Source organism: Fukomys damarensis, unplaced genomic scaffold, assembly GCF_012274545.1.
Source record: "Fukomys damarensis isolate Sample0158 unplaced genomic scaffold, DMR_v1.0_HiC HiC_scaffold_1, whole genome shotgun sequence".
Classification (NCBI taxonomy): Eukaryota; Metazoa; Chordata; class Mammalia; order Rodentia; family Bathyergidae; genus Fukomys; species Fukomys damarensis.
In genome coordinates, this window is record NW_022900913.1 from 6,196,270 (window position 1) to 6,212,606 (window position 16,337).

Below are 16,337 nucleotides of genomic sequence, written 5' to 3' on the forward strand. Positions count from 1 at the left end.
CTTCTACTTGAATTTCATTTAAAACTGTTGGCAGAAAAGCTTTTAAAAATTCTTCCTAGGTCTCAATCACCTTATTTGAGAAGAGCAATGAGCATCTTTCCCCAGTGCTCCACCCACACTTACTCTTTAGATACCCATGTCCACAGACCTAACCTTCACTGCCCAGGTCATGTACTCGCTGTACCATGCACAGCTACACGCTGAGCCATTGCTTATAGGTTCCGGAAAAAAGGCAAAACCTTTAGATTCCACTGCATTAGGAGACAAGTTCTTGAAACCCAACTCAGGCCCAAATGGTGGAGAAAACCCACATGGTCCTAGTGAAAAAATGAACCAGAAAAAGTGCCTTCCGCATTCTCCTGGTGCTGAGAACCCCGCCAAAGCACAGAAGCAAATCCAAGTCCAAGCCACAAAGTCACAGCCTCTCTTTCAGAGGTAGGAAATTGCCAGGCCACCTAAACTCATTTTCCTTCAGCTGGAAGCCAGTCTTCTCCAGAATGTGGTCCTGAGATCCAGGCTGAGCCATAAAAGGAAGAGGCTGGTAGGAGACATTGTGGGCTGGTGGTGGACAGGTCAGAAATCCCTCTGAGACTTGGTGACAGTACATGCTCAGCGGAGCGAGAACATTTGTGGCTACAGGCAGGCAACATAGAAGCTCCAGCATCGGGAATGGGCTACACACCGAAACCATCCATGGAAGTTTATAAAACTTAACACAACAATCAAAACAGACCATTCACCATCTTGGAAGGGTTCAGGCAGGGTACTCACAGAACTTTGGAAAGTGGGTTTTTTGTAGTTATTTTTGCTCAGAGCCAGAGGAATGAGCAGCCACAGAAGCCAAGCTCCCATTGTGTGTAAAATTGATCTTGACTGAGCAAGTCAACATTTATCTTGTAGCCTACATAGTTTCTTAAACAAGGTTTTAGAAAGCAAATCAACTTCAGAAACCATAAATTGATTTTTTTTTTTAAAAAAAGAAACTTCTCAAGGAAGGAATATAACCTCTGGGGTTAACAAAAGCATATTTATAAGAACAAGGACAGCTGCAGAGCAGCCAGGACACCCATTGTCCTAACATCACAGAGTGCTATTGTCAAGTGAATGTCAACACTTACCAGCAGCAGAAAGAGCAAGAAGAAATGGTTAACAAGAAATCAGTGGTGGGTAAAGTAAGGGACTGCAGAAATGAAATTCCCGGGCAGGCTGTTGAGGCTGAAGAGATCAGGAGGTAAACTGGGAGTACACAGGGACAGAGCACCATCACAGCCACGCCGAGCATCGAAGGATCCAGGGCAGCCCTCAGGCTAAAGCTCCGGTAATCTCAAGGGATCCTGCCACTCACCCTGCTTCTCAGAGCTTCCCACACATCCAGTTTTAGATCCTTTGCCTTGAACACAAATGCTTGGCCTTTGTCTGAAGACTTAGGTCTCCAGGTGAGCGATTCCAAAGGTGATGATGCCAGAACCCAAATGATCTCAGGCACTGCTGATATGGAAGGGAGTGCAACTCAAGGTCTCACTGCTATTGCCTGGGGAGGGGACCCAGACTCTCCGTGAGTCTGTGTACAGCACACCGGCTACGGACAGGAAGCTACTGTGGGCTCATGTGTACCTCCCAGCCTAACTCCTGTCAGAGCGAATGACAGCCCAGGCAGCTTCCCAGACTTCCCCCAGTCCACAGACTGACCCTCCGCTATTATGAGTATCAGGGCTGGGGATTTAGCTCAGTGGTGCTGCCTGCCTCAAGAGTGCAAGGTCCAAGTTCGATTCCCCCGTACCCCCCAAAAAAAATCAACCTTGATATTATGAGTATCTTCCCCCCAAAAAAAAATTCTTTCAGAAATATTTTAAAAGTATAATCATTGTTTAAGAAACATGTGCCCAAGTTAGCCATGTTCTAGATCAACCGTTCCCAGAACAGCTATGGGGAGATGAGAATATGCATTTCATATAAAAGCATATATAAGACAGTCTCAGGCAAGAATTATGTTAACTCAAAGATCAGACTTTCCAGAAAATATTGCTTTCATTATACACAAATGCATGACTTGTGCAAAGAGTAAATACACCTAGTATGCACCAGTATTTCAGAAAGTGCTTGTACCACACTCAAAAGTCAGGAAGTAGTGATTTATAACAGAATAATTTGCTATTACTATTATCTAAAAACAAATCAGAACTTTTTGGATGAACTTTATTTTCCCAATGCCAGTTTTGCAAAGTACATGCCTTTCCCTGTTACTTGATTCATAGTGAAAATGCTCTTTTTGTTATTTTTTGGCTGTCGGCCCAGTTAAGGAAGAAAGATTTCCTTTAAAGGAACTTGCAACCTTCAGAGGTTGAAGAAGAGGTCAAAGAACAAGAGGCCTATGGAGAATGAGTGAAAGGGCAGAGAAAGACATCATTTCAAGCTACGTACATGTTGGTGGTAAAGATGCCGTAGATCAAGTCCAGCTCGGGCAGGAAGAAAGTGCTCTGCAGCTCGTTGTAGTAGAAAGGCACCTCCCCGGGCCGGGAACAGTTCAGGCGCGCCTTCATGAAGGTGGTCCAGGTGTCCTCCAGCAGGAAGCGTCCCCCGATGTCGTTCTTGCAGACCCGGGCAGCCCTGGAGAAAATCACCTTTCCACAGTCGTGCTCCACAGCATTTTCTCGGAAAAAGAAGTAGGTGAAATTTCCGATGTCGTATGAGGATACGAAGTTCGGCTCTGCAAACAACAGGAGAGGAGAACAACCTCAGCAACCATATGCTGTTCCTCCTTCCTGTCATCTGCCCAGTCTTTCTTCCAGAGGACGTGGCTTGGTTTAGGCAACATATGGCTCCTGCAGCACAAATGGGGACCCAGAGCACCGCTTCCTATCCACACTGCTGGGCTCTGGGGTCCTGCACAAGTTCTGAGAAATGGGGAATCTACAGCAAGATCCGCACTCAGACATCCTGAACTATAAGCCACCACTCCAGTAAAATGACACTCCCACCATCAAATGTGGACAGCAAAGACGAGCAGAGCAAGTCAGAGCAGTGCCTCTTCCTTCATTTGAAAACTCTTTCCTATATCCAGAAAGAGAACAAAGAAATAAAATGAAAAAGATGAAACAGGATTTAGAATACAGAGTCTGCAGTTACGTTTGCCTGTAACACTGTGAAATTCTTTGACTTACATATGTGCGTGACTGTGATATAATTTGTACGCTTTTAGTAAGGATTTTTAAACATGTTTAAAACTGATCGAAAACTCAAACTGTAAGATTAGTGTCTCCAAATTAGCTTTAGCAATTTCTGTTGCTATGGTGATAGTGTAACTGTGAAAATCAAGCTTTATTTTCTTACTTCTGGGTCACCGGGGGAACCCACTGAGATCAGGAAAGAGTGTTGAGATAGATCCAATGCCTAGAAGCATTCTGGTCTCATAATTAGCTTAAAGAAAAGATTGAGAAAAGTGAAAATTACGGTAAAACCTTTAATTACCAAGCTCACTAGAAAACAGAGAACACCAACTGAATTTTACATATGGCATGTAAATGTTATCTTTTTAACTTCCCTTTTGAGTTTTTTGGTAATAGAACTTATACCTTACCAGACTCCTAAGATATTCTGATATTTATTTTTTTTAAATCTCTAATAACTAGGTTTTTCACAAAGCATTCCATCCAATCAAGTGTCTGAATTTTGTGGTACAGTCAGGATAACAGTGGCAATAATCACTGTTGTTCAAAATTAATGTGAAGTCAGAAACAACAGCTATGTCCACAGGGAAACATTTTCATGGACAAACATTCCTAGAGCACTGTTGCTTTATCCTGAAATGAACATAATTTTTAAAAATTTCATTAAATTGTATGAAGTGGACATCAGATGGATTTACTATTACTGTGTGCTTCAGAAACCTGGGGAGACACTCAAGACACAATGAGCGTGAAAAGTGTGTTTTAAGGATGTGAAGAAAAGACTGAGAACATTTTGAATCTTTTTTCTCCATGAATGTCCACAAGAATTACCTATAGAAGCAGACCTTAAAAGCAAAGATATGAAGCATCTACAAAACTATATTTAGTGCTTTAAAAAAATGTCACTTGTATGTTCAGTTCTAAAGAGAAAGCTAAATCATTTCAGAACAGACTCTATACCCAGGTTCCCAAAAGGAAATTACAATCTGAGCGTTACACTAAAACCAAACCAAAAACCATCATCATCATAAAGCACAACAGCAGTAAACCATCTAAAATGCAGAGAATGACACAGGGTGTGTCCAGCCAGGACTATGGTTACCCACACACATTCATGAGGCAGGAGGCACCGTCCACCAAGCTCTCTCAAACACGCTCCCAAGTGTCCACTTCTGCAAGTAATCTGGGACAAAGATTGGAAGTCACATGATACATAGCTCTAGCAACTTCAAGAAGCCTCAAGCAAGAAAACAACCACAAAAGAGAAAAAGACCTTCTGTGGCTTCTTCCAGTCGAATGTATAGAAAAACAGCTAATATATGCCGATGACAGATTCCACTGTGTCCAGCTGTGCTCAGTGCCTAATATCCATGTGCTCATTAAATTCACAAAAGCTCGAGAGGCAGTCCGGTGTATTCCTTAGCTCTGTGTCTCTGGGACCAAATACACAACGTTTGCAACTTAAGGGAGGAAGAGTGCATAATTGCTCATGTTTTCGAGGTTTCAGTCCATGGTCAGCTGGCTCCAAACCAGGAGCATCATGGTGGAAGGGCCAAGAGGAACAAAGCAGCTCTTCATGATGTCTGGAATCAGAGGATGGGGGAAGCAAGTCCTCCACAGGTATACCGCCTGTGACTCACCTACTCAACTTGGGCCCCACCTCTAACAGCACATTCAGCTGTGAACATTCTTGGATTCTTTCACCATCACAGTACAGTGAGTACATCTTCCATAAGGGAACATCCTGTATGCTAACAATAAATCCAATGGGATTGGATTTCTGGACAATACCCTTGGAAGGGGAGTCATCACATTCTTTTGTGGGTGGTAAATTGGTTTACTTGCGCAGATGCTTAGGAGGGTTTGAGAATTGGCTATAGGGGGAACATAAATGTTTGGAAAAAACTAACCCACAACTGGAAGATATGTTAGCAATGAAACACAAAGTTTCTCTAAAGCAGGAAGAAGAGGCCAACGACTGAAGGACTTATAAACAAGAAGACAGTTGGGGAGTGTTTGACCAACCCCGGAGTGGGTATTTCAAATGGCAGCAGGATAGCCTTGGTGAGCCAACGTGTGCCATCCGGCAGTCTATTCCACCCGCATTATCCACTCCTCTGAAATGTTCTCAGCCAGGGGGAGTACTGAGGGGCGGAAAGCAGACTGTCCCACTGCTGCCTCTTTCGACAGAGAAGCTGTCTTCTCTCCAAAGCTCCCAGAGCAACTGTACAAGGCAATGATGAGCATTTCAGATAGAAATGCTCAAATGCATTCTTCTTCTGGTATTAAAAAACGAGAGAAGTTTTTTAATGTGCAGATTGTGTTGTTCTCCAATTCACCACATGCCACAAGCCATGTGGCCAGGGAGTGAGTGAAACTACATTTGGAAACGTGTCCTGCTACCCGAAACTGACCCTTCAGGATGCGGACGAGTCTGACCGTGGGACCTGCTGTGAAGGCAAAGAGCTTGGCTGCGTGGAAAGCAGACCTTGCTGAAATTCAGCCAGTATCCCATTCCTTTTCCAAAACCAGTAAAGATGTAGCAATAATTGTTTGCAGACAGTTAGTTACCTCTTGCATTTCTAGATATAAAGACAGAAGGGGATATCTGAATTGCTCCAGGCAGAACAGAGATGCACATGTCGTTTGTCTTCCATTATTAGTTGTCCTTTTTAAAAATGAAATTCACTCAAACTAGGATTTGTCATTTGTGAGTAAACTGACTAAGTCATCAGTCAGCCCTCACCATCATGTTTGCAATGGATATGAATGCACGATAGAGATCTAAAAGATGCTTTCAACATTATCATCATCAGAGCTACAAATGAGGGGCACATGTGCTGCTATCTGACTCACAATAAAGACAGGCAGAAGTCTAGGTCAGCTTCTATATAAACATGTGCAAGGGGAAACCATAGTTTCTCATATTTGTAAATCTAATTGAGATAAATATTGCAGAGTGGCCTAAAAAATGTGTCAGATTAATAAGAACTGTATTAGAAGAATTTTTATTTTGCATCTTTACTTATATAATAGACCATGATGATGGGAGTACAAGGAAGGGACATTATCAACAAACTTAAGTGAGGAAAAAGCATCAAGAGTTTTTTTTTTGTTGTTGTTGTTTTTGTTTTTGGTACCGGGGATCGAACTTGGGTCCTTGCGCTTGTGAGGCAGGCCACCGAACCGCTGAGCTAAATCCCCGGCTTTTTTTTTTTTGCATCAAGAGTTTTGACCATAGAAAGCCTAATGAGTCTAGCCCTCCATTCTGTACTTTCGCTATCTCAATACTTAAAGTATCAATATGGTGATGATCACTCATAGGCTGTTGATATAAAACATTTGACCAATAAGGATGAATATTAAAGAAAAATTCCATTTTTCCAACTCTATAGAAATATTACCAGATCTTTCAATCTAGTAAAAATTATCTTATACCCCAAAGGCCACACTGCGGCACATGTGCCAAGAGCAGGCTGGAAAACAACCATGCACAGGCCAAGGACACTTCTGCTCGCTGGGACTGGACTGGCGACCTGTGACTCGCTCTGTCTTCCCTGAAGACATCTGGGAGCACAGCGGTCTCATCCGCAAGGGTTTAAGGATGCAAAGGGCTGTCCATGGGTCACAACAGAGGATGGCCACCAGCACTGTTTCTTGACTGGCTCTTGATGTATCTTTCAATGATTTCACAGCTAAGAGAACTTCACACAAGACAAGGAATGAAACGCATATAACTAGTTTGCAGGTGATCAGAATTTGAAGATCACAAATTCAGCTATGCTGAGTTTTCAAAAGGACAAGGAATTTCACAGCGAAAGAAAATAAGTTCATAAAAACAACCTTGTCTTTTCTGTTCCTTCATTTGCTGGTGTCTGTCACTATGAAGCCACTTCCATTCATACTCGTAGATCTTAGAACTTCGCTTATTGTGTACATTGTTTCCTTTGTCACAGCTACAGCAGTGAAATGCACTCTAGAAGTTTCCAAAAGAAATCTAATTCCACTGAGGTATGTGTAAGCATGGGTAATTCAACTAAAATGAAATGAACTGTGGTGAGAACTCATTGGTGGAGTAGAGTATTTTCCACTGAGATTTCAATGAAACGAGAGTGACAGGTGAAGAGCTGGGTGGATACTAAGTAGGTGCACGTGTGTGTGTAGATGTGCGTGTTACATGTATGCATTGCTAAACTCCATGTATATATGGCTCAATACTTCCACCTACTGGATGTATGAACTTAGTCACGTCCGTTGAACAGTCATTCAACAGCATATCTTGTGTTTTCTTCAGTGTTACAATCGCAGTAACAACACAGGCCGTGAAGTATTATTATGAGAGTCAAAGGCAGTGGATGTCAGGTGCCCAGCATTTGTCTAGTAAGCATAAAAATTCAAATTACAATATATTTATTATAACTGTTTTACTGCATAGATCAATGTCACCACAGGTCAGTAAACAGATCACCCATATTTACATAACAGGCTGACTCTTTCATTGTCCATTCTGTATATCAAATTTGAGTCCTTTACTTCTTTCAGAGAGTTTGGGACCTAACGCAGTGGCAGGGGTGGTGCTCTAGATTTAGCCTGGGGTGCCAACTACAGTGGGCACCTGGGGCTTACTGCCCGGATTCTGGGGAGTGGGTGCCCCTTGGTAAACTGATGGATGCAGCTCATGTTCTCAAGAAAAATGTGAGGGGAAAAAGCGAGACAGAACAATTCAACAACTAGGCGCAGATGGCCAGCTCGGAGAGGTGATTTTGAGAATAAGAAATAAGAGGATTGGGGAAATGGCAGGTATGAAGTTGGAAAGAGCCACCAAGTGAGGAGGTAAGAGAGGAGCCAGGCAGGAGGGAGCAGCTGAGGGAAGATGCCCAGGCTGGCCAGGAATGGAATGAAGCTGGTCAAGAGAGAAGGGGCCGGGGATTAGCTCAGTGGTGCTGCCACCTGCCTCACAAGCATAAGGAAAGGAGTTAGATCCCCGGTACCAAAAAATAAAAGAGAGAGAGGAGGGGCCACAGGACAGGAGGCGTAAGGCCGCGCCAGGCCAGGGACCCACAGCAAGGAGCCTGGCTTTAGTCTCGGATTCCTCAGTGTCATGGTGGCGGTGCTGGAGGACTGAGAAGGGGAGGGAAGGAAGGGCTGTGCACACCCGTGTTTATCAGTTACACAGCGACCTGGTGAGCCTCGCTTCCCCAGAGCTCTGCTGGGAGAAACAAAGGCACTGCTGCCACATGGAAACCGGTTCCAGAACATGATTTTCTCTTCCTTCTTTGAGAGCAGTGTCATAGGCTGAAAAGGTATTACATATGTGGATTTGCTGACTGCAGAAGAAACTGTCCACATCATGTGCTGCTTTCTCCCTAAGGGAGAACTACAACCTTCATGTTAGCATGTGTCCTACCGGGCCCGATTGCCCCTCTGGCATCTTCCTGCATTTGGGGCTGCCAGAGCTTCCCTGCTCTGTCCACAAAGCTGTGGGCTGACTTTCCAACTCCTTGTAAGACTCCAGCCCACACGTCCCTAGGCTCACTTTGTTACAAAGAATTTCGCCAATAGTTCCAAACATTTTAAAACAGGACACTTCTACTTGCTGCACTCATTTTTTTTCTGATGCTGTTTGAAATGTATAGATTCATTTATTTTAAGAATTAATAATTTATTCTGTGGAATCAATACTTATAATTTTTAATTGGAATGCTAACTTGAGTTCAAAGATATGAGAAATACTTTAATGTCTGTAACATATTTTAAAAGATTAAAAGTAAAATGTAATTATTTTGAAAGGAAATATCGAGCTCCAACATTATTCGGTTTTGATCACGCCCAAGAAATGAAGCTGTGTTTGGCTCCTGCTTTATCTATGGAGTTCAAGGAGTCCTGCGTTAAAAGAAAGATCATAAATAGAGGCCACTGTCCAGTGTCTACCTGTGAGGGGCCACCAAATAGGGAAAACTAAAGGTCGCTCCAGATCAGGCAGAGTGGAGGACTACTAGGAACCTTCTGAAATCTCTGTATGGCTTTCCTGATTGTGTCAGTACTAGTTGATAGCTATATGTTCTTGTCTCAGAGGAATACCTTCTTTGTGTGGACTGTTTAACTGCAATCTCCCTGTGACTCAGTGTACAGAATTAATGCCTTTACCCCCAAACGTTTCAGTGTGAGAGGAAGGGCCCATCCATCCACCCTCTCTGGAATGTGCATATTAACCCCCACAGGCTGCCAGTGGCTCACTGGAGAGGACAGAAGCTCTGTGGACACCACACCACGAACATCACACCATTTTAAAGACCACAGAAGAACTGTGGCCGCACGTCCCTCACCAAGCTTCTGCAGCCACAAAGGGCTATACTAAAATCACCCCACAGGCGTGTTTCCTTGGTTTAATAATGACAGCTTATCACTGTCTTCATGCAATGCTTTAAAAGTAACCAAGAAGAAATCTCGACATTTCCCAGAGTCCTTGTGTCCCTTTTCGGTAAATGCACGCAGGTCAGAGAGACGAGGTGGGTTGTGGTGCTGGTGTTCCCTGAACAAACGGGAGGCTGGGCAGTGTGATGGGGGAGGACGCAAGCTCTCAGTGAGATCTGTTTTCAAACCCTGGCTCAGATTCACGTCAGCTGAGGCTCCCGTGGAAGTGGTGGAGATATCTGGGTCCCACAGTGCTCCCCTAGAGAACAAGGCCCATACTACAGTCACCCTTGGAAGCTGTGTGGAGGTTACAGATGATGCGTGTACTAAGCCTCCTCTCTCCCTGGCAGGTTATAAACAGCCCTTGGGACCTGGCATCATAGTTGGAGCTAGTAAGACTCACAGGTGCACCAACAGGCAGGTAGCGTGGTCATTTTTTTAAGAGTTTCAAAACTTATGAAGATGATCGGATTTGCTTTGCAACATAGTATCCAAAATATGTCCATTTATACAGCACGGAATCTGCCCAGTGCCCTCCCATAGGCTCCATCCTGGCTGGAAGTTGGAAACAGGAGATTCACTGTTGCACAGCTTCTCTGGCCACGTGTCACACCCATGCCTGGTCGTCCTGGCCAGCTTTAACGTCATGAGTCAGGTATCTGGTGCACTGTACCGCCCACTGTAAGCATCTCCCCGGAGTCTGTCTGGCAAAATATCACACTAGGATTCTCTTCCTTTAAAACATATTGGTCTTCCCGCTGAGGTATGCTTCATTCCCAGTCACACATCTTTATTTCATTTGCTCTCTGTCCTCTGCTGCCACTAATGAATTTCTAGCTACAGTAGGTACATGTCAGTTCTGAGATTGCCAGGGATTTACACCTTCGAGGAACTTTTCTATGTGAACGCCGCTAAACAAGCCCTTCCTGTCCCCAGGATGGAACCCAACAGAGTCCTCATCACCCAGCTGTACTCATGCTGACGAAAATCAGCATCTGGCTCCTGAGGAGAAGCACCAGACCCCACAGAGTACCTCTCCAGGGTCAGCAAAAATGATTTCTCCTTGAATTACACACAGAGGGGATTTTCTTCTCCCAAGCAACTCATCTCTGATCATTAGAAGGTTAATAATTGCAATTAAAATCCTCAAAGAGTGTGCATTGGCCTAAGTAGCACCCTCAGTGAATCTCAAACAAGAACCAAAGGTGGTTACCACGTTTTCTTAACTAGAGCTAAAAAAAAATTCGATTCTGTTAAATTGCAAATGATGTGGATTTAAAGTATGTTCCCTTCCACAGGAGGTCGAGGCTGCAGTCTCAAGAGAACAGGGAAATTGGGCATGCTCTGGGTCAGCCCAGGTGGGCAGAACCTGTCCTCTGGAGAAGGAGCAGGGCCCGAACCCTGGGTGGTAACAGTATGTCCCTGTAGGGTTCATATCGAGTTACTAAAGCTCAGTCGAGAGTTAGCACTTTCAAGCTCCTACTGATCTTTATAATATGCCCAGGCACACAGTTCCTTCAAAACACACAAATGTAATTTGCACAATATTAATTTCAGTGTAGCACTTTTCCTCTTTTTGTGTTTATTGTTTCCCCAGTTTGACTGCCAGTTTCTTGAAGGCAAGTTTTACAACTTCTCTATTTTAAGCATCAACCATTAAACTTTTATTATCCTGCCTTACAGTAATCATTTAATAAGGGTTATTAACGATAAATATTTTAATGCATTAAAGCTGTTAAGGAATTTCTCTACACGCGTAAATTTGTTTTAAGAGCACTTTTGGCACAGGGGAAAATCTCATTTTGAAACATATTCATTATCAAACACATAACTTAATATGATAGATTCTGCCAGAACATTACCCAATCAATCCCACTGCCTCTGACAGTTGAATAAATAACAGCTGAAAAGGAGATGGGTCCAAACGAGATGGGGATTAAAAGGAACATTTTTCAAAGAAATCAGGTTCAAACATGTAATTCTGTTTGTTGGTGGGCTTTTGTTGTTGTTGTTATTGACTTCTTAGTCTAGATTACAACTAAGACATATTCTCTTCATAAACTAGTATGGGAAACAAAAGTAAACTATTCACCCATTGTCTCTGTCTGTTCAGCCTGCTGTAACAAAAATAAAATGGTACCATGGTTGATGAACTCAATTCTCCCCACGAATCTGGTTGCAAACCAAACTGGACAAGAATTTATTCAAATTTCCCCCTAAGGTCCACATTAAACCTAACCATTCAATTTGATTCGGTTTTGAGCCCATCTCGGCTTGTGGCCAGAATCCCGGAAAGAAACAAGTTCGTGAACTGAGGCACCACTGTAGCAGGATAGCTTTAAAATAACATAAATTCACTTTTCCCAGATCTGGAGCTGGGACATCTCTAGTTAAGGTGCTAGAGTATGTGGTACCTGGTAAAGGCTTATTCCTAGCTCAAGGATGCAACCTTCTCAGTGTGGTTTCTCATGATTCAAGGATCCAGGCAGTGGTCTAAGGACTCCATAAGGGCAGTGACCCCATCATGAGGCTTCCACCTTCACGACTCAGTCCCCTTCCAAAGCCCCACCTCTCATCAGCACACTAGGGCTCAGGATTGCAGCCTATGAGTCGGGGCAGGACACAGACCACAGCATATATAAGCTCATTCATTTACAACCTCCTCACTGAGTGCTTAGTCTATGGCCACTGCTATCAGATCTAGGGAAAATAAATCAGTGCACACAGTATACAAGCTCCAGTCATAAGAGAACGACCTTCTGGGTGGAGAAAGCAGCCATGCGCTAAAGGACAGGCAGGGCTAAGGTTGAAAATAAGCATGGGAAGGGATCATGTAGGCTAGAGGGCAATGGTATGATCTTTAAATGACGTGCTCAAAGTAAGGTCCCATTGAGAAGGGGATGATGCCACCAAAACTCAAAAGAGTTGTAGTTGGGCAGGTGGATCACCCATGAGAAGAGCATTCCAGTTAGAACGTGCTACCGGTCCCTGGGCCAGATCCTACCTGCTCTCTGTTTTGTAAACAGTTTTCTGAACACAGGGACACACTCTGTTCATTCACGCACTGGCTGTGGCTGCTTTCATGCTGTAACAGCAGAGCTCAAATGTTGCAATAGAGATGATATGGACTGCAAAGCCTAAAGAGTTTGCTCTGTGTCCCTTCAAAGAGAAATCCTGTTGATCTGAGAAGAAGAGGGCAGAGCTGGTGGCACAGTGCAGAGCTTCAGAGGCTGAAGCCAAGAGAGTAAGGAGTCTGTTAGGGAAAGGAGGACAGGCAGGGAGTGGGCTGCCAGCTAGTAGCACTTTGGTCTTCTCTGAAGGAGAAATGGAGGATTTTGTCGGTTTTAGGCAGGGTAATCCCTAAGTGCTCCTGTGTCCTGAGAATAAGAGGCTGTGCTGAGAAGTGGACAAAGAAATCTGTGTCAGGGGAAACTCGCACCTTCAGGAGAAGCTACAGAGGACCAGGAACGAGCCAGGGGGCAAAATTCAAGAGAATCGAGGATAGGAAAGATACCATCTGCAAAGGAATAAAGGGAAGAGCCACAATGCTCACAGGAAACCGCTCACTGGTCCTTACAGGAAAACAGTCTTGCCAGGGAAGCGGCAGTGTGAGCCAGGGCTGCACAAGCAGGGAGAGCAGATCACATCAACCAGTCAAGAGGACACAGGCACAGCTGCCAAGGTCATTCAGAACCCAGGCCAGCCCTACCCCTTGCCTCTGTTCCGTCCATGTCACAGTGGAGTCAGATCCCACCACCTGGTCCCTTAGACGGGTACGCGTGCAAAGCTGCTCATCACAGGGGAGTCCATGGTGCTAAAGGTATGGTACGAAGCTGTACTGGGAACTGTAGTACCGGTGGTATAAGAAATTGGACCTGAAACTGTGGTATTAGCTCCCAGAGATACACCTGCTAAATGTAGGTTTGGGGAGCCATACTGGATATATACGGTGGGCTTCTGGGAGGTATAGGTGAAAGATCAGAAGTTTAATACATCCTTACTCCAAGATTCTGGGGTCCAGGAAGAGCATCACTTTGGACAGGTGAGTGCCATGATCTGCCTGAGTATTAGTCTTGATTCACTGGGGATCCTGCAAGGCTTGGGCCAGCAAAGGCAAAACACCTGAAAATGTAACCTTTGCATTGGTGTAGACACTTGTATAGACCACTGTGTCAGAGCACACATGCCAGTCCTTGTGGGGTGGGAGCTCCTGAGTAGGAGGAGCAGGACAAGGGCTAATGCAGTCTTGCATGGGTGAGAGGTACCCTTACTTCCCCAGAGATTCCAGGAAGGGGAGCAAACAGTGGCGAGAGCAGCCTCTGCAGTGGAGGCTGTGGAGTGCCCATTCTAGTGCTCTGCCAGAAAGAAAGAAGGAAGAAACAGACATAAACCATCTCTGTCACAGACAGTGTACACAGATGGTCATCCTCTCCCTAGCTAGTGACCTCTGGTTCTCATGGAAACCAGAGAGCAACACAATCTGCTAAGGTTTTTGCTGAGAGGGAAGCCTGAGACATACACAGAGCACAGCCCAGCTAGGAGGACGGAGGTTGCTGGTGAAGTTCCACGTGTGCCGATGCGAGCACTTCCTGGTTAGAAGAGCATTATGGGTTCTACTGTATCCTCTAAAAGCTATGCTGAAGTTTAAACTTCCCATTCTTCCAAATGGAACTTATTTGGAAATAGCGTCTTTGCAGAAGTCATAAAATAAGCTCTAATCAGTGAAGACTCCTGACCTTCTAAGCACAGAGTCATCTAGACAAGAGACACAGGCACATGTGCACCAATACAGGGCAGGGCAGGAGTGATGCTACTGCAGTCCAAGGGAGGCTTGGGAGAAGCAAGGAGGAAACCTCCTCTCTAGGCTTCGATGCACTCCTGGTCCTCTCAGCACCTTGATTCTGGAGCTATCGCTCCCAGGGCTCTGAGAGAATGCATTTATTTCTCTTGTATGGAGACATCTAGTTTGTGCTGCTTTGTTCAGAAAACCTTGGAGGCAAACGGGCACTGTCTATACTGTCCCAAATGCCACGGCTCAGCTCGACGAAGTGAAGCTGGCCTGGGGTCGGCCAAGGACAGTGCATGGCACAGGGCTGGCACAGCCAGCTAATGATCATCACGGCCTGCTCTGCTGGTCACTTCTTCAACTTGCCCTGAGTGGAGGAGGAGGATCATGGGAAGGCCTGACTCAGACTGTGTGCAAACTGAATCATCAGCAGTCCTTCTGGACACAAACAGCTTGCTGCCTGTGCTGGGCAGGTGCTGTCCTCCACACTTCCTGCTGAGACAGTTTTCCTCCCTTGACATGAAAAAGGTAGGAGAAATCTGGAAAGTATTGGAAACAACAGAGTGTGTTCTGCCTCCTGCAGGACAAGAGCAGCTGTCAGTGGAGCGACAGCCGCCTAGAGGCTCCAAGTTCTGCAGACCTCACAGACATCATGCCGGGTGGAGCTGGGCAGGCACCATTATCCTGGGAGCAGGATGGTGTAGCAGCACTGCAGAGAGGTCTGAGCAGCCCAGGAGCACTGAGGAGGCCTCCCAGGGCTGGTAAGGAGAGCAGAAGAGGGCTCTCGCCAGTTTCAGCGAGCGAGGAAGCAGAGCTCAGAGCTCATGGTTTACTTTCAACAAACATGTACTATCTGCATCTATGCATCAGATAATGGACCAGACCCAAGGAGTTACTGGTAACTGCCTTTATTTACTGGTAACTAGCTGGATGTCCAGCACTAATATTTACCATCTTTTCATGGCTTCATCTTATTCTCATAACAGGTGTGGGTGGTTACTGACGCCTGGTTGATAGAACAGGAAGCCGGGCTCCAACCTCAGCTCTGTCTACTCCAAAGCTCCACCTCTGCCCAAAGATGTAGACTGTACATTGGGAAACAAGCACCTCACCATCCCAAGCCACTGGGTCCAAATATAGTAAGGTCCGAGAAACACAAATGAGGGAGGGCAGGGTCCTGTTCTTGGAGGGGAGGCCCGGGAGGTTTGCAAAGGGCTTCTTGGTGCATCGTATGATTCCTGAAGGATGTCGAGGAATGAGCCAGAAGAGCAAAGCCTGGGGTCAAGAGACTCCAGGCCCAAGATGAAGATGAAAGGCAGAGAGTGAGGCTGGGGTATAAAAGGAAGGTCCAGATCTGACAGCAGCTGATTTGGTGAAGAAGCTCAGATTTCACCCTGAAAATCTGCAGCCTGGCTGAATTCACCTCAAAAAATGAGCATTTCACCATCTCTACTATGTTGGTTAACATCATCATTAAGAATGGTTAGCTGTCAGCATTATAACAGCAGAGATTTTACAGGAAAAGCCAAATGTATGACTGATTTAAAGAAATCACAGGGTTTGGCCACACGTTCTGGCACTGCTCAGCCAACGCTGTTTATCAGAGTCCCCCGAATTCCCACTTGTACGCTGACCCACTGCTCTCATTCACACTAAACAACAAGACCTGCGGCTGTCACACTTTCATACCCAGTGGGCTGCTCTGTAAAGGCTAGGAGACGTATGACAAGGTCGTAAGTATTCAGAAAAACCCATCTGGTCAAACCTAGCAAGGAACCTGCAAAAGTAGGAAAAGTGACACTTTATTCACTCTTTTAAGCATTCACTTATTAAATAAGTAAATATTGGTGAGCACTGTCCAAGCAATGAACAAGACTAATTCAATCTGAAGTATTAGTCAGTTTTCCAATTGCTGGGACCAAATGCCTGACACTCACAAATTTTAGAGAAGTTTAGTTTGGCTGACAGAT

The 16,337-nt window shown here is 44.9% G+C and overlaps 1 protein-coding gene across 1 annotated transcript in view; it reads right to left on the reverse strand.

Moving 5' to 3' along the window:
* Sema5a (semaphorin 5A) overlaps window positions 1-16,337 on the reverse strand; it is a 357,050-nt gene that overhangs the window by 125,826 nt on the left and 214,887 nt on the right. The window contains exon 9 of the mRNA XM_033758913.1: window positions 2,422-2,707. Coding sequence (XP_033614804.1) covers window positions 2,422-2,707 — 286 coding nt within the window. The remainder of the gene's footprint in view (window positions 1-2,421; window positions 2,708-16,337) is intronic.